This window comes from Saccoglossus kowalevskii, chromosome 22, assembly GCF_978046115.1.
Source record: "Saccoglossus kowalevskii chromosome 22, keSacKowa6.1, whole genome shotgun sequence".
NCBI classification, from domain to species: Eukaryota; Metazoa; Hemichordata; class Enteropneusta; family Harrimaniidae; genus Saccoglossus; species Saccoglossus kowalevskii.
In genome coordinates, this window is record NC_140662.1 from 19951378 (window position 1) to 19978125 (window position 26748).

General features: G+C 38.4%; 1 protein-coding gene across 1 annotated transcript; it reads right to left on the reverse strand.

The window, feature by feature from the left end:
* On the reverse strand, positions 1–26748 carry LOC100372134 (cell division cycle protein 27 homolog). Its single transcript, XM_002739907.4, has 19 exons — positions 26608–26748; positions 26055–26130; positions 23870–24017; positions 23042–23167; positions 21650–21747; positions 20482–20621; positions 18568–18894; positions 18094–18206; positions 16697–16769; positions 16054–16264; positions 14560–14732; positions 7444–7596; positions 6874–6954; positions 6553–6680; positions 6212–6329; positions 5476–5604; positions 3872–3946; positions 3391–3565; positions 1–2745 (listed from the first exon to the last, which is right to left on the reverse strand). Exons 1-19 carry the CDS (start codon positions 26650–26652, stop codon positions 2585–2587), a joined length of 2550 nt encoding a protein of 849 aa, XP_002739953.1. The 5' UTR covers positions 26653–26748; the 3' UTR covers positions 1–2584.

Sequence of the window (26748 nt, forward strand, 5' to 3'; positions counted from 1 at the left end):
TTTAAAGTTCACTCTTTTATTGAATTTTTCCCATGCTGTACCACTCACATTTGGCTGATGACAGTCCAGGCTCAATGTTCAAAAGAATACAACATGCTCATTTGTAATACGTTTGTCTGGTACTATTTTGCATTAAAAATCAAATAAAGTATTCTCTAGAAATATGAGGTTATACTAATACCTATACATGCCATTGTGAACGTATTGACAGATATGGTACATACATGTAGCAGATGACAAAGTGGTTGCAGTGGTGATCTCATATCATTATGCATCTTTAATCTGATTCAAGGTTTATTTCTGCAAAATATTTGTATTTTGAACAGCATACTTCCTGGCTCGCATAAAAAAAAAGTCTCAGTTCCCTGGTAATGACACGGGTATTCTGAAATTTCATTTGGATAAAAGTTTCTTCACAGACAGCCAATTCATGTTGTTTCCAGTAAGGGACATAACATTATACATCAATGAGGTTTAACCTTGTTTATGACAAGTATCTACATAACAATAAGCAAAGCCGAGACAGACATCCAAGTAATCACATTGCACTACAAGTACTAAGTACAATCAATAAATATAAAAGACTGTCATGATTGGTCACAACATGTACCCCGAGCCTCCCCCCCCCCCCCAGACTACAACAATATTTGTTCATTCATTTTTTTTTTGAATATTCAAGATGGCGATGTCAAACATGGTTACACAAAATAATGCAGATTTGGCATTTGTTACTAATGGACGACTCTTGATTTAATAGTTAAAACAATCATTCTTCAATCAAATTTTGATGGAATACCTTGTTCTATTAGAAGTACACGCTCTTACATAAATGACAGAGATGTATCTATGGTCATAATATGAGGTTATTACGAGGATACTGCAAAGTATGCACGAAGATAGTACAGTGAGAGTATTGAACTACGTGCAGCAGAGGTCGATGCAACCACATACTGTCTGAGTGCATACTTTGTAGTATTCTCGTAATAACCTTATTATTATACATCTTTTTCTCCCAGGAATACATCATGGGAATGCCGAAATCCAAAACGCTTAGAACAGATTTAGCCAACTTCTTTGTGTGTGAGTCCAGTCAAAACCCTGGTGGCAGCCATGTTTGTTTTTATTATTAGAGGACGGTTATGTGCATAATCGTTCCATATTTGGAATTCACGTTTCCAGATATGGTAGGATGAAAATACCCCGTAAAATGCAGCAAAAATACGACACGCTGTAACTTATGGCTTTACGGTGACAGATGTATAATAATAAGTCATAATACAATATGCAATAAATGTCATTGTTGGTCAACATGCACTTCTATTAGAGCAAGCATACAACAAAAAATGAAGTTGGCATGTGAAAATATTTCGTTGTTTTGTAAATGCTTTTCACATTATGTTAATTATTTATTATTGGCTATATACTCTACTATGCTGATAACTAGTTTTATCACAGCTATTAATGGAAAACACTTCAATTAAGTCTGATCAGTGATTCCTGAAGAGGTAAAATAATGATGCAAAGTGACTTTTACTTAGAATGTACAACACAACACAGATTAAAAATAATGCAATATAAAAATTATTGGAACCACAAGACTTACATGTTGTATTTTCTTTGTATATGTTAGGGGCAAAATATAAATATGACAGACATTCAGAAAAAAATCACCACTGTATGTCACAAGGTTGAAATAAATATAAACAGAAGTTGCCAGTATAAAACCGAGAGAGGGCAGTGTAACCTAAAAATTGTAACATTACATTTGTAAATTAATTTTAATAAAAGGAATAGAAAAGATCACATGTGAAAACTGATTTTCTTAGTACGTAACATCGAATGTTGATAATGGTCAGTCATTGATCAGTACATATTCCTAACCAAGTAATGTATTTTATAGTGTTGTACACATCGCATGGGATGCACACCAATCATGACGTGATGCAACAACTATGTGATGCGATGACCATGACGTGATGCAACAACTATGTGATGCGACGACCATGGCGTGATGCGACAACTGTGTGATACGAAGACTACAACATTTTAAAGCACTATACCACCAGTCAGTTTTGTATCTCGTATAGGCCTGAAGCAGGAATAGTTGATGCCCAGCCCAGATCGCTGCTAATATATTAATAATTGATAACTAGCATTTTCAATGCTTTTTTTCATCATGTCATGTCATGTCAGACTGCAATATTTAAGAAGAATAATCTCTGAATTTTCTCTGTAAGTTGTTTTGCATGTGTTTTCACTGTTAGTGAAAATATACATCTCATGCGGAATAGAGAAATTTGATTTTCCTGAAAATAATGCATATGCACCACCTGATACACTTTACCAGTGTAAAGTTGAAGCATATTAATATCTGTCTTAGAAATGCTAAAATCATGCTTTTTTATGTGAAATAATACATCTCTATATGCTATTTACAAAATACAAAATCAATAAATCCCATCGGTAAGTTATGTGTAACATTTACATACATCTTTTGTACTTGAATATGACTGGTTAACAGAATCACATTTGCATGTTTCCATGGTTTCATTAAAAAAATTAGCACATTGGCCTTATGACATCATCATAGACTTTCATCACTCTCATTGGCTTGTAGCATGTCATCTGACTGTAACTGGACATCATCTCCTTCAATCTCCATTTCATTGTCGTTGCCTGCAGCATCAGCTGCAGCGTCAGCGTCAGCAACAGCACCAACCACAGCTGCAGCTACATCAGCAATAACTAACAAAATAATATGTTATTAGTATCAGGGCAAGTTATCTGAGAATAACTGAGTATTAGATTATTTTTTTAAGTGCATTAACAATCATTCAGTCAATATACATATATACATATAAAAGTTAAAACTGAAAACAGTGAAAAGGAAACAAGTTAACTTCACTGAGTGACATATGCAAATGAAAATATCATTCCATATCCCCTGGAGCGGAGCTACATCAAAATACATCCCACATTGCTAAGACGCACACCAGTGTACCATATATTTCTATGGGCTCTGTGCGTGCTGCTTGTGAAAATAGCTAAATTCCAGAAAACACAAACTTAACTAAAATGTAGTCCTGAACAAACAAATGTATCTGTGTTACACATGCAGAGGTAATATTGTTACACTGTTCGGAGGAGTCTCAACAACCATCCCAAAGTACCGTTTTCTAAGAGCTTTCGGCCTTTGTTTTCACCATGATGGTTGGTGAAAATGCATGCATGTCTGCCCCCGAGAATACCAGTAAGTAATGTCAAATCTGCATCATGAAAATCCATCAATGAGTACGAGTATACAAATACAATACTGGGTCAATATGCAAATCATTTCCATATAAGGTACTGTATGCAAATGTAATGATGCCAAATAAGGAGATACCTTACCTGCAGCATCAGGGTTTACTTCACTGAGTGTTGTATCCGTTGGATCATCATCATCTGGTAAATATCTTTTATCTATAGCTTCTTTAATTTGGTTATTAGTCCCTTTGGGGTCCAGGTCCATCGCCCAACTAAAATTCATTAAAGCCAAGTGGGTTTGTCCCAATTTTTTGTATACCTGTTGACAACAACATGGTTCAACTGATTTTTTTCTAATTCATGGAATATAAATGATGGAACAAAATATTAAATCATTTTAAATAATAAATCATGATTACTGTAAGAGAATGTGGCACAAAGAAAAATGTTTTGTTGTGGTTTTGCTGATTACTGTGGTGTAGTAAAGCTAGACTCGATGAAAACTCAATTCACTAGATACAATTCATCAATATAAATACTTGCCAACTATTTTGTTATATTTACCGAGATATTTTTTACTTAATTTAATTGTCTTTCTGACCATAACACTAACTGATTCACTCACCTTTCCTAGTAGGAAATACACTAAGGATTCTTTGGGTACAATCTCTTTAAGTTCTTCAAGCTCGTTTAGTGCTTCCTGTAAATTAAAATATATTTTGATTACTGTTGAATTCAAGTATTATTCAGCATTTCCATTCAATTTTGATAGTAGGGGTTTTGTACAAGCAAAGGTAATAAGGTGATTTTCCGTTCAACTGCGAGATATCGCGTGTTGCATGAAAGACGCGCATCTGCCGCAAAAACTTAACGATTTATTAATTTTGAACTTGAATTTCTTTTATCCCGTAGCTCACATCGATCAGCCGTTCTTCGACAGAGGAATATTGCTTTTGAATACCCTCACTTAATCAAAATTGCCTATCATCAAATGTGAAAAGCACATTATTAAGCATGGAAATATCCCCAAAATAGTTTCCCGTTTCTTGAATCCCACGCGATGTTTGATGCCACTATGATGCTATGACCTTTGTTTGTCCTGTTTTTACATTCGATTTCACGCATAACGTGTGATTCTCGCAGTGAACGAAAAATGGTCAATTTATTTACTACAGTTGAAAAATTTACTCTACTATTTCAAGCGAGCTTTCTCACCCTTCCTTTTATAACATGAGCGTGCAAAATTGAGATTGAGGGTTAAATACTCTCTGTAGAAGATGAATAGGAACAGTTAGCCCATTATGCTACTTCTCAAACCTGCTTTCTATCAAATCCAATTGGGTGGCTTCTAAATCATTATATTAATCGCTAATTTACTAACCACTTTCACAAACCATGTGACTGATCAAATTATATTATTTTACTCGTAAGAGGCTTCGGCCATACATGTTACTGTAGAATACTTTATTTTCGCTTGGAATTTATTTTCGCTATTTTCGCTGAAGGGATGATTCCGTGAAAATAAAATCCAGTGAATATACTTTTTTTCCTATATTTCACATTAATCTCATCAAAAATCAGTGAAAATAAATTCCAAGCAAAACGCCCAAAAAGCCTTTTCAGCGAAAATTAATTCCAGCGAAAATAAAGTATTCCACAGTATATACAAAACAGGGACACAAAACATCTTTTATTTGAAAATCAAAAATGGCAGTGAAAACACATGGTTAACTTAATTTTTGTCATGCCTGCAGGAGTTCAGTTCATAGATGCAACATGGAAAATTACTAGTACAAGGAAAGAGGATAACTGAGGCAAACCCCTGAAAACTGTCAAACTTTATTGTGTTCAGTGGTTCTGAAACAGATTTGTGTGCATGTTTTTCATGGGGTGGGGGACATAGTGGAAGAAGTCATGTGACTGCTTAAGTTTTTATTTGTGATATTGGTGAAAGATATACCAGTGATACTACAAAAAAAAAAAATTGGAATGCCCAGAACCTCAGAAAGGGTTCAAAATGGCTGAGATGGCTACTGAACCAGTTGACCAATCAAAATTTCAAGTAAACAAACTACACAAGGGTCTACCATTATACAAAATTTCTGTGTAGCGGTTTTCTCAAGAAGACTTCAAGAAAAAAACAAACCAAAATATCTTTGATGATGAACCAAGAATTAATTAAGAGAACAAAGGAGAGCGAATAGCAAGCAACATCAGAATTTAACGTACCTGATACTTCTCAGTAGCAAATAATATTGATGCTTTATGAAATTTACAAAGTGCATTTTTAGGGTTTGATTTCAGTGCTATATTAAGTGTTGATAAAGCAGCGTCTGATTTCTGTAATGCATGCTGCACCTATAAGAGAAACAGAGAAAATACATTTTGATATCAGTAGACAGATTACATTTGTATAATAGTTTCTCCAAATCAATTGAAGTTGTATTGCTGCAACATTGTAGTGTAGTAATATGCAAGCAGTTCCAAAGATTGTGTTGTGATGAAGTTTTGAACATCTGAGGGTGTCATCAAGTGATTGAATCACACACTGGATTCTCTGTGGTTAGTTGTGTTTAGCATATACCCAAAGCAGAATGCAATAAAGCAATACATGACAGGATTTATTAAGTCCATGAATTGTGATTTCAATCAGTACAGCTTGTGAATGCAGTAACTTTCACATTTGATTTTTGGCTTACTCATAATTTCAACTCAGTTTGCCAATAACACAACTTTAACACAAGACGAGATGGTGGGGTATGCTACACAAACTATTAAAAATTTGTTCAAAAGTTGGCAATGTTTTTGGTATTCCATTTGATCTTGCGTTTCATTTATAACAGTGTTCCAATAGAGGCTGCCGTGTTGTTAAGTTAGTTTGACAAGTAGATTATTTATTGCAGTGTTTTATGTACATACATTGTACCATCTTTATCACCTCAAGTAAAAGACTATCGTTACTTACGACTCCAATGTGACACAATAAAGCTGAACTTTGTGAATTAATAGACAATGCTTTTCTGTAATGCATCTCAGCTAATGCAAATTTTTCTTGTTTATAGTAAATCATACCAACACCATACCTAAAAAATAAAGATTCTATAATTAAAACTAAAACAGTAAAACCTGTCAGAATACAATAGTACAGGAATCAATATCACTGTTCTGTTCACAGAAGAGGTAAATGGCCCTTTCATATTTATACCAGTTTTGGTCACACAACTATTGAAAAATTTTAAGAGGCCGGTGTTCAAACGCTGTTTAGTCAAATTCACAAGAACAAGAATAATATAAATGATATCTTACCATGCGTTATAATGTCTAACATCAATTCTGATGGCACTCCTAAAACATGCCAATGCTTTTTCTAATTCTTCTGTTAATACATATTCATGTCCAAGTAATGTATAAGCATAAGCAAAGTTTGGATTACACTGTAATAGGAAGAGATGGGTCGCTTAAACTGTGACACAACATTGCTAAGATAACACTACAACTTACTACATGTAATTAGTAGTATAAAAACAGGCGCTGAAGACAGATACAACTTTGTCTTCTCTGCTTACAGTTTAAAAAACTCATATTATGGGATTATACAGTACATAAAAACACTAGACTTCCACTCACCTGAATTGCTCTTTGGAAAAATTTGATAGCTGTATCATGTTCTTTTTGAAGACTAAAACAGTTCCCTGTTGCACACCAAGCCTGTTGGTAAATCAATAAATCAGTGAGTAGTACGACAACCCTATACAAGCTGGTCAGCAGTTTTTAAAGTATCGGTATGCCCTGCCATCCTTGTTCATAGTTCAGTCTCGTCTTTGCCTTGTTACATTTGTTGATGTTTGGGATGGTTGAATTCTATTACATAGCATCTATTTGAATAAAGTGTTCAAATCTGGTTCAAACACAATCTTGGACAATGAGTGTGGTTTGTCCATTATTGCACAGGTATGGACCTATACGTTCTTTGATTCACATAATTTGTTTAGGTCTTGACCATCTATTTATCTTGGGGTCTATCCATGTTGTTTTATAGCTCTTCCAAGTATTCTAAGGGTGGTTCATATGCCTTGAACTGTAAAGCATCCCATGCTTGAAAACAAGCATAATTTTTTTCAAACAAAATTGACAGTACAATCTGTAAATATACATGATAAACAGAAAACAATATTCATTTGTTGAAACCTAACTTACCTCTGGGGCTTCTTTGTCAATTTCTACAAGTTCCTGTGCCAATGCTGATAGTTCCACCTCCCTTTGTAAATGCCATAATGTAGTTGAATACATCTCCATCCCTTCCAAGTAGTATGGTGCTATCCTACGCACTTCACCAAAGTACTTTTCAGCCTACAGGAATAATAAAATATTGATAACTGAACACCTTCAGTAAGAAGTAACTGACAAACTCGTTTATATAGTATGTTAAATTGTTCACTACTGATTTATTTATAAATTCTTACAGTGTATGTAATTCTTTATTATTTATCTGTCTAACAGTGATAAATCAGAAGTTTATAACAAAAGCATTTATTCTATCCTGCAAACTGGGGTATTTTTAGACAAATTTGTCAGTCACATGTAGATCTCAGAGCCAATGAAGAGTTGCAGCTAATGAGAAGGGAGAATTAACAAGGCAGATGAGATGACGGAAGCTGTATGATAAGGGTTAGTGTACTGGACTGCATCAAGTTCAGGATAGAATACAATCACAGCAGGCATTAGTTTGTTTCCTTGGATGTACAAGAATTAGGCGAGGGTTCTTCGAACCCGCCTATTCACATAGTTCATACCCACCATAGACTCCAGTCAGTCAAAATGACTATTTTGAACTGTAGGCATTAATCAGCGATTCTGCCGGTGACGGAGAGATAGAATCCAGGTCAGGGGAAGCCCTATGACCTCAAGATTCTTTTACCCCTTACGTCACGAACCCACGTGACCGAGGCCACCTGGCAACGCCACAGGTAGCCGTCCATCACTCTGGTTCCTTTCTCTCCGCCTCGAGGACTTAGACCAACGCGACGGAAAGAGTGGGGAGGTTGGGGGGGACCCGGAGTCTATGGTGGGTATGAACTATGTGAATAGGCGGGTTCGAAGAACCCTCGCCTAAATTCACTACGTTCAATTACCCACCATAGACTCCAGTCAGTCAAAATGACTATTTTGAACTGTAGGCAGAGTCAGACACCGATAGGTGGCGGGTTTTTCCGAGCAAACAGAAAAAAAGGAGAATGATGAAAGACTTTCCCCCAGTCCGGGATGAAAAACAAACCCAAAGACCTAAGTTAAGACCCAAGAAGCGTGGTGTCTTACCTTGCCTGTGCTGTCCCAGAAGCAAGAAGCCAATGCTGCTGTGGTGACAGGGTTCGGTGTGCCCGAGAAAGCTAGACCCAAGCCGAACTCGGGGGTGATAAGCTTGAAGTAGGACCGAAACAGTTCGCATGAGGGCGTAGGTCGACAGAAGCGAAACCTGGGAGCTTCCAGGAAGTGCTAGTGGAACAGCCAATCTGCCCGCAAAAATGCAGAGACTGACTTATCGCCTATGCGCAGAGGCCCCTGCAGTCGTTCGGGCAACAAGGCCTGACCCGCTACGACGGGGCCTAACCTGAAGAGACCCTGCTCAATAGATTGGGTGTCTCCTAGGTAGTAGTTGATGAAGACGTTCTGCGTTCTCCAGAAGCCTGCCCTCAGAATGTGTTTGAGGGGGGCACCTGACGCTAGCGCTAGTGAGTTAGCAATCACACAGACCTCATGTTCTTGTACTTGGTGTCTCTGCAAGGTCTGTGTTGAGGAGGATAGTGTATTATAGACCTCCAGTACAGTCGCAGTAATCCACCTGGGGATGGAAGTCGGGGAAACCGGATTATCCCGCTTGTCAGGGCCGTAACACAAAAACATGTGTTTGGTTCCCCGTCTAGAAAACCTGGTACGGTTCTCGTAGCAACTCAGCGCTCGGACCGGGCAGAGAAGCAACTCCTCCTGATCTTCCGGACTGACAATATTTGCCAGCCGGGGGATGACGATCGGTTGAGGATCGTGTCCTGGGATTTGGTTCTTGGCGAGAACCCGATTCGTGTCTTAGTACAACTTGATCGCCCAGAAAAGCGGCACAACCGTCCGCAAAGGATAGTGCGCGCCTAGCTTTGACCGGCGCCTACCTGAGGCGAGGGCCAGTAGGAAGACTATTTTCCACCTCAAAAAATTGAGTGGTGCTGATTGGAGAGGCTCAAAAGGCGGTCTGCTTAGAGCGGACAACACAGCCGACAAGTCCCAGTTGGGCAGTTCCCTTGCATGGGGTTTCAGCGTCTGGAAAGCAGTAAATAGTCTCCTAATAGTAGGACAATCGGTTAGTCTTGTTCCCGTACGTTTGAATGGTGGGGCACAAGGCCGACCTGTAGCCAACGATCGCTGCGTAGGACAAACCCACTTCGTCAAACAGGTGGACGAAGGAGCCTGCTACCTGGCCAATAGAGGGATGGTATCGATCAATCTCCCCTCCGCTACACTAACCAGTGTATGCTCGCAGCCTAGAAATGTAGGCTGCATTGGTGGAATCCCAGTTCGCCCTGGCCAGGACGTTGGCAGCCCGCTCAGATAAAGCTTTCGTATGGGCGGGTCTAATGAGAGCCTCTATGCGGGTAAGTGATACCCGCTGGGCTCGTGGTAGTGCACCGTCTGGTGGGGACGGCATGTCCGGTAAGTCCGGAAGCACTGCTGGTGTTTCGACTATCGTTTCCGACAGAAGTGGAAACTAGGCCCTGTTCGGCCAATTGGGTGCAACCAATGATAATATGCAGGTGTGCACCTGTCGAAGTCTTCTCCGGTGCCCGGTGGACTAGCGGGAAGGGAGGAAAAGCGTACACAACTAAGTGGATCCGGGGGGTAGCAAAGCGACCCTGGCCCAGGCTCCTGGAGTCAGCAGGAGTGTTACGTACGTCGGGAGCTTGGTGTTCCGGGGTGCGGCAAACGGTCTAACCTTGGACCGTCCACAGCCGAAACAGCCTGGAGGCTACCCACTGGGGTATCAGCCACTCCGTGTTCTGGAGACGGAGTCGCCCTGAAAGGGCGTCGCCAGACTGTTCCTCACCCCTGGAAGGTGGTGTGCGGTTAGCTCCCCATTGTATTCCAGGCACCAAAAGAGGATTTTGCTCCGCTAGGACTGACAACGATGGGGAATGCGTCCCCCCTCCTTCTTGAAGGAGACCACCGCTGCGTTGTCTGTGCGGAGCAGGACTCTGTGGTCTCGAACTACGGGTAGAAAGCGTGGTAGTGCTAATTGTACACTGCTCACAGTTCGAGCCGGTTGATATGGTGGTCCCAAAACTATGCGGGAGCCATATCTTTGGGCTTGTTCGTCCAATAGATGCGCTCCCCAACCCTGGGGGGGGGGGGCATTTGTTACCAGAGTCATGCCTGCGGCGAGCGGGTCCAAGGGGGCCCCTCTGCCCGAGGTTGGTCAGTGACGACCACCAGGGCAGGGCTTCCTTCACTTGGTCCGAGATCGAAACCCACCTATCTAGTTCCCATAGAAGAGCTCGGCGATATAACAAGTGTTATACCGGGCGGCTGCGTAGTGCGGCCTGGGGAACGACCCTTCGAACCGAGGTCATCATTCCGATGATCCGCATTAGTTCACGGAGGGACACCGAGGGAACGCTGACTAGGCATTCGGCTAGGCTGCTTAGCGCTAAGCAATATGCTTGAAATAGCTAAGCCAAGCTTACCTCTGTGTCAAAACTCCATGCCCAGGGACACCAACTGCGCGTTGGCTCGAGGTGGGACTTGTCGATTTACTAACGAGCCCAGCTGGTGAAGTAAATCCTGTGTTAGCCTGATGCGTTTGGCTATTACCCCTTGCCCGGGTTGTTGGTAACCAGTAGTCTGGGTACGGATTGAGGTGTACCGACATCTGGTGAAGCAGCAGCACTACCTGTTTCATCCCTCTGGTGAACACGTAGGGCGCTGTGCCTAACCCGAACGGAGGGGGGGCACCGAAGTTCGAATACTTGGCCCAGCTGGGCGATTCGAAGGAGATGGCAACTCGCTAGGTGCATCGGTACGTGCAGGTAGGCCCCGCTTAAATCTAGCGGGGCTAGCCAGTCAAAACGGTGGATGGAGAGAAGAACCCTGAATGGTGTCTCCATGTGGAACCGATCGAGGGGCACGTACTGATTCAGTCTGTCTAGGTCCAAAACTGGACGCCTGCCACTTGTAGATTTGGTACTACGAACACATTTGGGTAGAAGCCTGGACTTAGTTCCGGCTGATGTACCCTGTGTATGGCGTCTTTCCCCAGCAAACTGCTACTTCCTGTCTGATTGCTTCCGCCTTGCGGGAGTCCCCTGGCAGTGCCCAACAGGGGAGACACTGACGGGGGGAAGTGGAGATTTCAGCGGTAGGAAGGGTATAAGCGCTTGCCTCCTGGCTGACTCTGGCTAGCGGGCAACGCCCTAGGGCGTTGTGTTTTCTGTGCTTGGGGTGCCCTTCGCTTGCCCATGGCAGGACCAACTGGCTAGCGGATTCAATCTGAACCCTCTGATTCATTGCACTCCGAAGCTCCGAGACTGTACCCACCATTCCCTGAACAAAGAGGGTGGAGGGTATCCAGTCTGCGTCACTGAGGTGGGGACGTACCCCGGCTCAGCTTGTCGGCGAAAACACATGCGTCTAAGGCCGCGTCTCGTAGCACAGTAGTGGCCCTGGCCAAGCGAGCCAGGCAACACTAGGGGGTGTCGCACGTAGATGTGCGGTGGCCCACCAGTAAAAATGTCGCCTGGTCTAGGAGGCTGGTGCGTTCTGCCTCCAAGGTCACCAGAGTGCTGGGCACGCATAATAATGCGCTCAAGCAACTCTGCCCTCAGGGCTAGATGGGTCGTCCTCAATTGGCAAAGACACCCATGGAACGCGGCTATCCCCCTTTGCCCGGTTTGCCAAATTCATGGTACCGGGGTCTGGGGAAGGAGCCTTGGAATCCGGTTGGGGGTGTTTTGGTCTCATCCCACGCTATGGGGTCTGATCCCAAAATACACCGACCGGGTAGCGTTTGGTCCAGTGGGAAATGTTGCCTAACGTTATCCCCACCCAGGGGCCTTAAGCATTACATCCTCCGCGGCTGACCAACGCTGCCCATCAACACCGTTTGCGTGCTCTGCGCCCCACTCCGCACTCAGACGGACAGGGGAGAGATGTGCCGACGGGGTTGCTTTGGATCCCGACGCCCGTGATCCCATAAGCGTTGAAGCAACCTTAGGTGGTCGCTTTAGGATCAAGGGTGGGGGTATATACATCGTATCACTGGGATCGATAATACTCCGCCTCACCCCAAAAGTGTGGCTCACCGAGTCATATAGATGGAAGACTCTGAGGGACCGCCCGGAGTACCGGCTGTATCCAACGCGAGTGAACTGCGTCTCCTCTAACTTAAAATATGTGAGAGGGAGCGTGTTCGACTGTGCGTCTCATGACAGGGTCGGTTCCCTCTGGGGATGCCCGTGGGCCGGTAAGAAAGGAGTCAAAACCCACAGCGGGGACCGGACACAAGGATAAATTCGTTACCGTTGTACCGTTACCGCGTGACGAACCCTAGCTGGCTGAAAGTGGGGGGGTCAACGCGTGCCCTGCCCTGAAAGCCCTGCCCCGAGATCGGAGACTTGGCTGCCAGCACCCCGTTGGCATTCAGTGCCCGCGGATCCAGAGAAGGACCGGTGCAATTAGCCTGAGCCTCGGCCACCCCCCAAAATAGTGGGAGAGCCGTGAATGGGAACGGGGGTTCCCTGGAAGAGACGTGTTTGAATGCAAACATGCTTTCGTGTCTCTTCCTGCTAGCCCACCGAGGGGACACAGTGGAGACAGCTCGCTCCGACTGCGTCTGATCTACCCGGCCTGCCAGGGACGCAATTGCCCCGACAGTCCTTCGACCAAAGCCCTCAACTCGGAGGCAAACCCGGTGCCGTGCGAGGAAGGGTCCACAAAGAGACCCGCAACGGGCCCCATAGGAGGAAAACCTCCAGGGGCACAGCCTCGCTGCAGCCGGTAAAATCGGGTAAACCACCGCCTGAAAAAAAACAGACTGTGAGGATGCCCTCCGATCGGCGGAGGAGACCGAGAAAAATATCGGTACCTCCACCGTCAGGCCTCTTACTCGACGTCCCGGTACATGAAGTACCGGTAGCCGAGCGTGAGGACTTTCCACTCATGCAAAACACGCAACTCACTTTAACCGATTTGTTTACTGGACGCGCGACCTTGCTGTGACGCGGTCATGCAGTCTCAGCGATCTTGATGGCTCTGAAAGAAAATCTCAGGCCTCAGAACTCCAGTGAAAAAAACACGCTTTCACGCAAAAACCCCGAAACCCGCACGTAGCTACGACAAAGTATCTCGGATGCGGTTTCTATGCTGGTAAATTCTGAATATAACCACTGCACGGTCGACTCGAAACACGAGGAGACCGGAAAGAAAAACGGCAGCGAGCCCTGGTGCTGTCATTACACCTATATATTGCTAAATACATTAAAAATAAAAGACGACATGCATGAGGGAAACGAATTACAGTTGTAAAAGGTGCTGCCATGAAATCAACATGTGACTACGTAGTGGCGCCGGATTTTGATTTCTTTGCTGTGAAAAATACTACACACAAAGGGGAAAACGACACGAGGGTAAAAAAAAGACAAGGAAAACTTATCCTACCAGCTACCATGTCGGATGCCGAGCAGCGGCAACAACCCAAGCTATAAATCCGGACAGGAAAAAAAAGCAGGCGATCCAGCAGAGCTCGCTAAATTTCATCTTCACTCGAGGCGGAGAGAAATTAAGAGTGATGGACGGCTACCTGTGGCGTTGCCAGGTGGCCTCGGTCACGTGGGTTCGTGACGTAAGGGGTAAAAGAATCTTGAGGTCATGGGGCTTCCCCTGACCTGGATTCTATCTCTCCGTCACCTGCAGAATCGCTGATTAATGCCTACAGTTCAAAATAGTCATTTTGACTGACTGGAGTCTATGGTGGGTAATTGAACGTAGTGAATTTGTATTTAAATCAATGAGTTGCAGTTTCTTTTATTTACTAGTGTTGTTCTGAGTGGAGTAATTACATTAAATGACAGTAGATCGGTAACAATCATTTACCAGTTAAAATAATCAGTTTAGTGCCAAAAGACTTACAGGCGTTATCATAAAGAGTTGTCAGCGAATGATTAAAAGTTGACTGACGGATAGGAATGTAATTAGTTGTTTTCTTAATAATTATTTTTGGCTTTTAAACTGAACACAACTCTAGGAAAGGTTGATTGTGCAATCCCTCTTACTTACTTGGTTGTACTCTGCCATTTCAAAGTATGCTCTGCCAACTTGGCAGAGTATCCATGGTGTATTATAGTGATGCATAGGTAGATTATTGAAAGATGTGATAGATTTCCGACAATCATACTGACTCAGTGATAAATAAGATTTAGCGATGTCTCGTAATAAACACATCAGACCCTCTGTTGATATAAAGTAAACTATATTAGAGCAAGCCATGCACGGCATAGTCCCTGTTAGTTATCAAATCTAATCTGATCTGAAAAACAAAATGACACCCATCAGAAATGCAAAATGTCCATTGTATGTATGTACCAAGTTTGAACAAAATCCATCCATAAATGACAGAGATCTGGTTCCAGAATGCCAGAAATGCTTCATTTTTTAGATTTTTTTAGCACACAAATGGTCATCATTCAGCCATTTTGATTTGGATAGCCAAACCAATATATCTGTATATCTATGAGATGATGTTTAATGAATATACAAAATTTGAACATAATCACTCAACGCATATCAGAGATATAGCACTAGAACCACATTCATTAAAACAAAATGGCCACCAGTCAGCCATTTTGAATCTTATCTGAAAAACAAAATGATGTGCAACAAGGTCCCATGATGTCCAATGTATGTACCAAGTTTGAACAAAATACATCTGTAAACAGCCAAGAAATGTTTGATTTTAATGATTTTTCATGACAAAAATAGCCATCATTCGGCCGTGATCAGATTGTGAAACAAATTGATGTGCATATGTATAATATAATGTATGATGTATGTGTGAAGTTTTAATGTTTAATGACACGGACACATAGAGGTCAATCTGCATCCGAACGGGGACTAAAAACAGCAATGAAATTTATTTTGTTTACTATATACTTGTATATTATCGTATTGGAAGATCCACATTACTGGTGACACGGACAAAGTCATGATAAATATATATTCCTCACTAGCACATGGTTTGAGGATAACTATGGCTTTGACACACTCCACCTCTGCTATGAATTGCTAAAAAAGTCAACCCGGGAAAATCAAGTCACCATTTGAGATTTGTTTGACTCGTTAGTTATGTAAACCATGATAAACATAATTCATGTTCAAAAACATCTGCCACTAACAATGTTATCAGTTGAAACATTTAGTACCAGTTACACCTGAACGGAGCGGAGCGAAGCGAAGCGAAACAGCTAGTCGACATAGTCATCAATGGTGGTTACAGTGAGTGTAAAGGAATAATATTATGATTGTTTCCCTGATAAACACAGCGTGTTGTTTACAGTGCAACAATGTTACAACCATTGTTAACTTCTGATGATCAATGTTGGCATTATTTTACATCATTTAAAGAAGATTCACTTTTCAATTTGCATTTCTAACTTGACACAGTGAAGATATATCAGGTAGGATTTTGAGAACCAAATAAATATTAATATATTTGCGGACACAGGGGGAAATGTCGTCTACATGAACACATGTGATATGAATTAAACCTCTTACCTGCAGATGCTTTTTGGAAATTAACAATCTGTGCTACAGTAGGCGTTAATGGTAGTGGTTTTATACACTCACTGAGTGGCATTCCTTCACCTTTCACATCGCTCTGTTCGGATATCGTCGTGCTTTTACTGCTTCTGGTTTTCGTCTTTCTCGTCGGAACTTTGGGTGATTGAAACTTAATTTTTGTTGGAGCTTTCTTAGCTGCATTTTCCTGAAAGGAAGATTATTTCACTCACAGTACCTGGAATACTTAAATAGTTAAAGGAGAACCTTTCAAAGCCCAGGGATTGCACCAAAGAATCATGGGACACTATTGTTTATGTTGTTTACAAAGTTAAACCATGTTTTGTTATCCATTGTAATTTTATTCCAGAAAGTAAATTGGTTGTAAGATTAGGCTTAACTGGAAGTGCCCCTTTCAGTGCAAAATTATTTTCCCGCTCATATTGGAGGGAAAATGTTCAAATTTTCTTTAATTTTGACTGAATTCAATCTTAATTTTGAACCAAACAAACAAAATGACATTACTTCTGGTTAAATAGATAGAATAAATAGAACTATTTTGTGGATGGTTGACTTTGCCACTCAAAAGGTTAAATAAATTAATAGCATATATCCACTCAGTAAATAGAACACTCCTTACCTTAACTGAATTAGAACTGCTAAAAAGTCTGGAGCTGCGACGCACACCTTGAAATAATACTTGCTGTGGAGGACTGTGAATACAGATAAATACAATTATTATACATCTGTCACCATAATGTCATAAGTTACTGGGTGCCGTAATTTTGCGGTATTGTACTGGGTATTTTCATCCTACCATATTAGGAAACGTGAATTCCAAATATGGAACGATTACGTGCGTACATTTTGTAAGTGTCCTCTAATAATAAAAAACAAACATGGCTGCCGCCAGGGTTTGACCGGACACCACACAAAGAAGTTCACTAAATCTGGATTTCGGCATTCCCATGATGTATTCCTTGGAGGAAAAGATGTATAATAATAAGGTTATTACAAGGATAATGCAAAGTATGCACTCAGACAGTACACGGTTGCAACATCCGCTGCGTGTCAGTCAATACTCCCGCTGTACTGTGTTCGTGCATGCTTTGCAGTATCCTTGTAATAACCTTATATTATTGATTTTTATGATTCAGCAATGAATGTCTGCTAATCATATCACTTTCTACCAAAAATGACAAAAATATTCACCAAAATTAGAGAATTAAAGATATCATCATGAAATGAACAAATCTGAGAGAGGTCCACATGTAGTACCTATATATGTAATATCAAAGCAATTGAACTTTTGGTTTTTAACAAGAAGTCGAAAATATCAGTTTTTACCAAAAATTACAAAAATATTCACCAACATTAGAGAATTAAAGATATCATTACAAAATGAACAAATCTGAGAGAGGTCCACATGTAGTACCTATATATGTAATATCAAAAGCAATTGCACTTGCGGTTTTTAACAAGAAGTCGAAAATATCACATTTTACCAAAAATGACAAAAATATTCACCAAAATTAGAGAATTGAAGATATCAACATGAAATGAACAAACCTAAGAGAGGTCTACCCAAGGTACATATACACCAAGTATCACATCATTCAGGCTTGTAGTTTTCAAGAAGAAGTCGAAAAAGTAAAACATTGACAGGGACGACGACGACGGACACTCACTCATATGATAAGCTCCGCTCGACAAAGTCGACCTCGGAGCTAAAAAAATGATGCCTAATGCTATAATAATGTTCCAACTACCAGGCTACAGTTTGCAATTGTAAATATTCGGTACTGGTATATCAAATTCCATATTTGGAACTATGCGAGACTATGTGACGAGGCGGCCATCTTCTGATCATAATAACATTATGGCATATTTAATTTATGGCATATGAAACCTGGTGTCAACACACAAGGATTTGTGAACTTAAGCATTTCTAGCTCACAGAGTTTGTATGCATACTCCAGACAGCAGAGCATCGTCAGTCTAATAAAGATATAACGATTGAACACAATAATAGCTTACCCTATATGTGGACTTGGTGTCTGTGTTATCTGAATATCACGATTACTACTGTTGCCAGACTGTGTAAATACTGGTTTGGTTGTTGTAGCACTCATATTTCGCCGTGGTAAGGTCTGAAACAAATATAGTATTAAAAACATTGAAAGTGACTGTAATATGACATTTTATTTATTTTGGCACATATTTAATGATAAGACATTGACCATGAATGAATTTTGACACAACGCAGAATATTAAATAATACTGTAAAATACTTTATTTTCACTTGGATTTACTTTTCGCTATTTTCGCTGAAGGAATGATTCATTGAAAATAAAATCCAGTGAATATACCTTTTTTCCTATATTTTACATTCAACTCATCAAAAATCAGTGAAAATAAATTTCATACAAAACACCCAAAACGTCTTTTCAGCGAAAATTAATTCCAGCTAAAATAAAGTATTTTAAATGGTAATTATTCAATGTTACTTACTTTCTTGGGTGCTGTAGTCATCTGCATGTCATTCAACCCTGTAGTGGGCGGTGTAATATAACTATTAGGTCCGGTATCCCCTGGACTGGGTGTATCTAACGGTAACACACCAAAACTTGGACTAAATTGTATACTTGGTATACCCAATAGAGTTCTACCAACCCTTGGTCTAGTACGGCCAGCACCACGTGATGCAATGTTTGAAGAGGATAATCCTGATTGCACTATGTCTGGTGTAGATATGGTACTTGACTCGTTACCCGTGTCTGGGGAAGTGGAGTTGGATTCTTTCATTATACTTGATGTTATTGGAGTAGAATCTTGGAACTGTGGAGACAAAAACAAAATAATAAAACTTTCTCCAAGATGTAAAATGAACCAAGGCATATTTATTAGACACATTCAAACATTCAAAAAATCAACAAAAGTATTTCTTATGCTAATGAAGGCTATTGTTCCAAAATAATAAATAAGGTTATACTGTTAAAGGGGAACCGATACTATAAATAGGGGCAAGATGGCCTTCGCAATTAGTATGCTCATCCGAACCAAGCCGCTCACATCATGGCGAGAGCTCTGGGAAATGTGCCATTTACAATGTTTAGAGATCAAGCTGTGATTCCAAATACATTTTTACGGGGGCATGAATATGTGCGCTAGCGATTACACTCATCTGGTTGGGCTTTTGATGTGTAAATGTTTTTGTTTTCGGTTGAAACGTGCAGCAACATGTAAAAATCATGACTTTAAAATGGCGGCTAATGTATGCAAAATGCCTGTTAATCACAGTTTGAGTAAGCGAGCATAATAAGCATTCATTTACTTAGTGGACGTAGGCGGAGTTAATTACCCATGAGCATGTGGTGCAATTCATGGGATTGAGCAGTTCCCCTTTAAGCAAATGAAATGACCCACCATGGAAGAATATTGAACTATTGAGTCAACATTGTGAACATTAAAAAAATTGCAGGAAAGTCATCAATATATTAATTCAATATCATACAATGGTATCAATACAATGGTTTATTGCACATTTTACAATACACATTTCTATTATTGGTCGCTAGAGGGCACAACTTCATGGTTAAATCTACTTCTGCTATCACTTATTTTTTTCTGCTGTGAAATCTCAATTCTAACTGTGGTAACTGGTTAAATTTATTCAGAGTATTTCCATAAGTACTCCTTACCAGATATTCAAGTCTACAAGTAGAGTTAGGAATAGCTATAAAGCAAAAATTAGTTCAGTGAACCCCATTTTTTATTATAGAATGATCTAGAGATATCACACTAGACAACCTTACTTTGTAAAATCCAATGGCTAGAAAATAAATCTTCCCACTTCTTAATTAACATTTTTGTTTGACATATTTTTTAAGAGTAATACAAATTAACAATTGGTGGTGACAGTGTCACAATTTGTTGTAGCTAAATTTAAAAGTAATTTACAATGGAAGACTGGTGAAGAATTGGTGGATGCCCAAATTTATACTTTTGAGTCAATATGCGAAATACCAGTGATTGCAACACACACCAACAAGTATATATCATAGTAATCAGACTTCTCAGTTTTGTAGTGCTGATTTTTACGTTACTAATATTTAATGATTTTTTTTTTTGAAAATAAAAACAAATGTAAAGGAGTTAGTATTTTTTTATTTTAATTTGATCAGAAAATGTTTTGAGATTGATAATCATTTTGACAAGCACCACTAGCAAGAGAATCTTATTTCGCTGGAAGTCTATAAAACACAATTTCCCAAATGCTACTTTTGTGATAAAACAATGGCTACAAACAATGCTGAATTACTCTCAACTGAAAACATTCCATCCAAAAAAAAAAATATATAAGCGCAATAACGCGAAGACATGCATTTCTCATTGAGCAAATACAGGGTATTGATAATGACTTACGTGGGTTGTTTCCGTTGTCATAGGTACATTTTCAGTTGGCTGGTTAACAGAAGGTATGGCAGAATATCCAAAAGACTGACATGTGGAGAAATTTGGCAATGATGATACATGAAATATCTTATTGGGATCTGGCTTTTCTCCTGAAATGTAGCATGAAACAGAATTAAAAACATTGCACACAGTGCAATAGTCTTCAATAAGATAGAATCACAATGCATTTTTTAGATTGTTTAAGTCATTTTTTCTGACGACACATATGGTATGACTTATTGTAAAATAAAAATAAGGTTTTGACAGAAAACATAGCATAATTCAGTAAGTTTTTATTTATCCAAGATGCACACGCAATAAGAGTCTTCTAATGTGTTTATCAAGACAATATTATCAATATCACAAACAAAATATTCAAACATACTCAAAGTTATCCATATATACTGTGCAGATAAATCTGTATCCAAGCTATAAAAAGGTACACTGAGCATTTGTAATATCAGATATCTTCATTTTACAAAAGACAAATAGTCACCAATTTCACAAGTAAAGAATAATTTCAGAATTTTCTACCAGAAGTAATTTCGATAGAGTTCTTTCATAGAGAATTCTGTGGTATTTTGTCAATTGCCATCAAATGATCAAAACATGCATTATCTCATTATTTTTGTAGAAATCCTTCATCCTGAAGATAGTCTTAGGCTGAGAAAAAAATATCTGTTTCTCGTTTCCGCATGCATCATTTTGAACTATGCGCCTCAGACGTTTTTTTCCTTCCAAAGCATTCCAAAATGAGCTTGTACTTGCACTTGTCTCAAATTTCCCCCTATTTAGCTCAGTATTCAAAAAAAAAAAATCGCCTCGCCGCCTTATTTTGAAATTTCCATGAAACGAGAAACAGAGAATTTTCCTGGCCTTATGCATACATATAGCTCAGTAAAACATTGTCTCAGGGTTGAGAGGTGAAACATTTGTTGTTTTTTTTACCAAAAACATCTGCGAAGGGTTCTACAATTTCAGTATACTTTATTAAAGGTGTCTATGACAGAAAACAATCTTTAAAATAACCAAAAAGTGTTTGCAATTCTAAAAAAAAAAAATGGATTAAAAAAAGCTAATTCAGGAAGAAAAAGTTTATACCAATACCCAAAAACACATACTCAGTGAGAGGACTTACCTAAGTCACACAGAGATTGGTAACAGGACCAGAGAAATGGATTACATTTTAAACTTTTTTTATAATATTCAGTTCCTTTGGAAAACCTTTCAGTATGGCTACAAAAAACAATACACACAATTATATCAACAAGATTCCTAGGTGGACGTAGTGATTTTGTCTTCCAATGCTGTGAATAATAATTATCAGCAGTGGTGGTGGTGAATCAAATAGTGTTGACTAATACTGGCAATGGTGTGGAAATGTAAACGAATGCAACACAATAACTTTGGATATAGATCACACATACAAGTGTTATACAAGCTTGCACAACATTTATTGAATGGCTAATTTAAATAAAATGAAACATTGGTCAAATTTGGAAAGGTAAGATTACAATTAGAATACATACATGTGAATGATGTAATGTATTATCATTGCTGTAATAACCTTTCCACCACCAGACTTTCTCGCTAAAATTTGTCCACCCTTTTTTTCTTATATTCTTCAATATTTCTGGAAATATTTCCAAATATTTTTGGAACCAACAGACAAAATTTTTGTCAATTTTCAGTTTTTACTCCAAAAATTGGCTATTTTTGTTCCAATCTTCTGAAAGAAAGTGCAGAGTATAAATGGGACTCTTTTGTGAGTTTGTGATGAAAGGAGGGAACTGATGGTGAAAACGTTAAATTCTGTTGAAACACGTCGATGGAATACCTTACAGGAAGAGGAATTACAAAACATTTTTAGTCTAAGGTATCTTTATATTTTGTGACTAATATTTCACAAACATACGGTTACTTATTAATTGTATTTAACATGTATTTAATAATACTAATAATAATAATTTTGAGACAATAATCATCCACTAAGAGTGTTGAGACTAGCACAGATTCTCCAGTACTGTAAAATGACTAATTTTCACTGGGTTTAAATTTCACTGATTTACCATTTCGGGCATATTCAGTGGGTTTTAAATTCACGGTTTCGTCATTTAGATAATGTGTTCTATGCTAAATTTTACATATTCACTGGGTTTTAATTTAGCGCATTTTTCCAGTCAGCGAAATAAGCTAAATTAAAACCCAGTGAATAATTACCCCCTTTACAGTATGTCACATAAAATGCTGATGGAGTAATAATTTGTTTTTGCAAGCAGAAGGAACAATAAGGTGATATTATTTAATATGATATTAATATTAATACATGTCTCGTTGGGTCTACAGCCCATTCGCCAGCTTTTAACCTATTAATATGAATAGCAGATACAGTTTCCTGACTCAAGTAATTGCAGTCGTCAACAACTGACAGTGAGGAATTTAGCTTTATGTTCAACAGCTTTATCTGTATAAACTGTGTCTCTCAAAAACAAATACACAGAATAATAATGATGGATATTGATATACATACCTAAATATATCTCCCAACATAGAGAATACAAAACCCGCTGAGTCGGCAAATTCACTTATGATGTCATCATTTGATTTGGATTTATTAAAAACATTACCCGCTAAACAGGTCTCTCCTTCAGACAATCTATAATGATAAAATTAAAATAGCATACTTCAGTATCTGAGACAATGCTTTCTAAATAATGTTAAAATAATTTAAAACACAAGATTTCAGTTCATCGTTATATCAAGAGTTTGTAAATGTACTTGAAGAAAATTGGCAAAACAATTTCATCAAGAAAATCAGTCAAATATACTATGAACCATATGTATGAACCCTATACATGTATAATGCTATTTTGAGCAGCAGTATATTTGCTAATAATTGTTAGCAAGCAAATAATTCCTGTGTTCCTAATATGAATTTTATCATTCCCCATCAAAATTATCTCATCAAAAATATCCTTATCCGAACCAAAGGACCACGGCTATACCAAATAAAATATAACATCTCTCTTTTTTACTATAAACTGAACCATGGCTAATAATTGCATAAATGATGAAACCGAACGCGTTTTCCTGTAACTTGTCTGAAAAATTGTGGGAAACACTTGTATTCCAAGAGTTTGTTCATGGTTCTCACTGTACAGAGTCTAGACTATAGATAACATTTATAGCACAGGGTTGAAGGATTATGTGAATATGAGAATTACTTTCTTTGGACTTATTGTCAAAGTAATTAATAACTGTCAATTTCCACTGACGATCTGATGTGCACAAGTTTTAAATAGCATCAAAAATATTATATAGTTTCAGCTACTGACTCTAAGTCATAATCAATACTCACTTTTCAAGATCTAAGCAACAGCGTGCAAGTAAAAATTTACATTGGGGTGTTCTACATCCCTTGGACTGCAACAACCAGTAAGTGTTTATAGGTCGTCCTGCTCGGTAATAGCATGTTGCTAGTAAAAACAAGGCTTCATCAGACCCAACTGTAATCAAACACATGTTTATTTTTATAAGAATGTATGAATTGTAAAAATAACAAAAATACACTACATACTGCAGCTTCTGCATCAGTCTGGGTATGAGGTAATATTACCTCTGTTATCTTGTTCAGGAAAACAGTGAAATTTAAATTTTCGAATATTACAGGCAAAATTGAAATGTAACATTTTCTTTCACTATTCTATTCGTATTAATTAACACACTAAACAATAATTATGATGTCCTGGAAATTAGTTATATAATGAATATTTTTTTATATTAGTTTATTTATAAATGAATATATACCCCCGGTACCTAATTTTGAGTGGTAAGCATCTGCTGAGACGCTGCTGTGATCAGTCAAGTTATTTTCATATCATCATTTAAAATTTACAAAACATACATAAATATTTTATATAAAAACATTCATACTTTAATAACAAGAAGCTACTATAACACACACTTTATATATGTATTAAACAATATATTATTTTGGTTTAATTTACCTATCTCAGTGTACTGAAACAGCCTTTTTATTCAAAAAAAAAAAAAACACAACAAATTTATAATACACTATCACATATTGTAGTATAAAAATAGCTTTTCTCCTTGTGCTTATAAACTTGTTTTAACATTATGATTAATGGCAATGTATTTCACAGTCATTCTGACTTTGTTCAGAAAAATATCACTGTTTGGTGAATCTTGCGTGTAATATTTCGTCTTGACTATTGCAATAGCTTATTAGTCATATGATTATTTGATAAAGAAACTTCAACGAGTTCAGAATCCAGCAGCTTGTCTTGTCTGCAAGCGAGGTTTATCTTCTCACATTTCACCACTTTTAAAATCGCTTCACTGGCTTCTAGTTAACAGACGCATTGAATATAAAATTTCAAGTTTGTGCTACTTATCAATAAGAAACACCGGCCCATGACACCTGTCATATCTTCTACATAAATACCATTTCCATTCAGTCTCACATTCATCATTTAAGAGGGCACTAAAAACATATCACTGTAGTCAATTTTACTAGATTTAATTTGTTTTTCTTTTTTATATCTCTTGTGATTTTTATTGATAGTCTTTTACATTATGTAATGCGCATAGAGTTCATTTTAGGAGAATATGTGCATGATAAGTCCTCTAAATAATAATAATAATAATAATAATAATAATAATACAGAGATTTACAATTAGCTATGATATCCATAACCTCTAGATCAAAATGTTCAGAGTTCATTTGTTTCCACAAATTCAGAAATAATTTCCAGAATTGTTGCATCTCACAACATTGCTACAGCAAAGGCTCTAAGTTTAATGTATGATTACAATTATTGTCAACAATCCTGTAATGTTTCAAAAATTCATTTGTGGCAATGACACTGCAAGTGTGTCAATTTTTCTGTGATTGTAGTTTTGTTTTTTTCACAGGCAAATTTTGTTTCAATCAACCTCATTAGCAAAAGTAACCTTTTCATGGAATATTTCAAAAGAGGTAGGCGGAACTAATTTACTGTCTCCGAAATCTAAAAAATGTATATTTTGTTAAATGATGGCCATATCCCTAAGAAATTTCATCATTTGAAAATTACAATTAGCCATCATATCCAAATCTACTAAACATAATTCCACTGGTAAATGGTAAGCAGAAGCCGAGATAGTGTAGCATAGTAAAGTAGTATTATTGGAGAAATACACACGCTCTACTCAAAAATGTTAATTTTTAACAAATACGTACAAAACAAACACATTACATACACATGTTATCGCTTGTTTTAGGATATATGCAAATGACATAAAGACAGGTGCTATACGTGCCCCATTCATGTACTCATTCACAGAAAGATGTGTACACTAATAAACAACTTATTCTTATGGTAGTAATAAACAAATTCTCGGCAAAAAATGGACGTGGCGGGAGTGGGTCAAACTATAATGCTGTGGTTTTTTACTTAAAAAATGTAATTAGTCACCTTGAAAAAATTTCACTGTTAACATGATCAACATATGGTTCATTCAACAGAAAACTAGCATCTTACCTTCGGCAAATAATCTCTCAGCAAGGAAAATAGCGTCTTCGTAGGCATAGTGGTTTAAACAATGCCATATAGCAGCCTAGTAGATAAAATGGGGGAAACACAAGACGTATGTTATCATAAGAATTTAACATCGCAGGTGTAAGCAGTATTATTTCACTCACAATATTTAATTATCAAGTGTATGTACTGGAATAATCTCATTATGATACAGCTATCCTTTGTCGCTAGAGCAGTTATTATTTCCGTCGCCCACTACAGCTGAGTAGACTGTGTCTGAATGAACACAACAAAACAGTGTCACTAACATCCATCCAATTTAAGTGGTAAGCAGTGTCCAGTCGTTGTTTCAGTGAAAACGCGGACATCCATACATATAATGCGAAATTTTCAATTTAAATCAATAAACACATAATATTTGATTTTGATATTGACGACGACGACGAAATTAGATTGACTCTGAGTTTTTGAAACCAACACAAAAATGTCAACGACAACCTTTAGGTATGCAAGGCTGTTGTCGTGAAAACAATATTTTTTACCCATTATCACTTACCTGTACTGGCTCTTGAACAACCATACTTTCCTGGGAATCCTTCATAAATGCCAAAATCTTATAATTTGTTTAAAATCTCTGTTATTTTTCACCGGTTTCGAAGCCCAATCAAGATATGACGCCCGCCATTTTGAAGCCTCG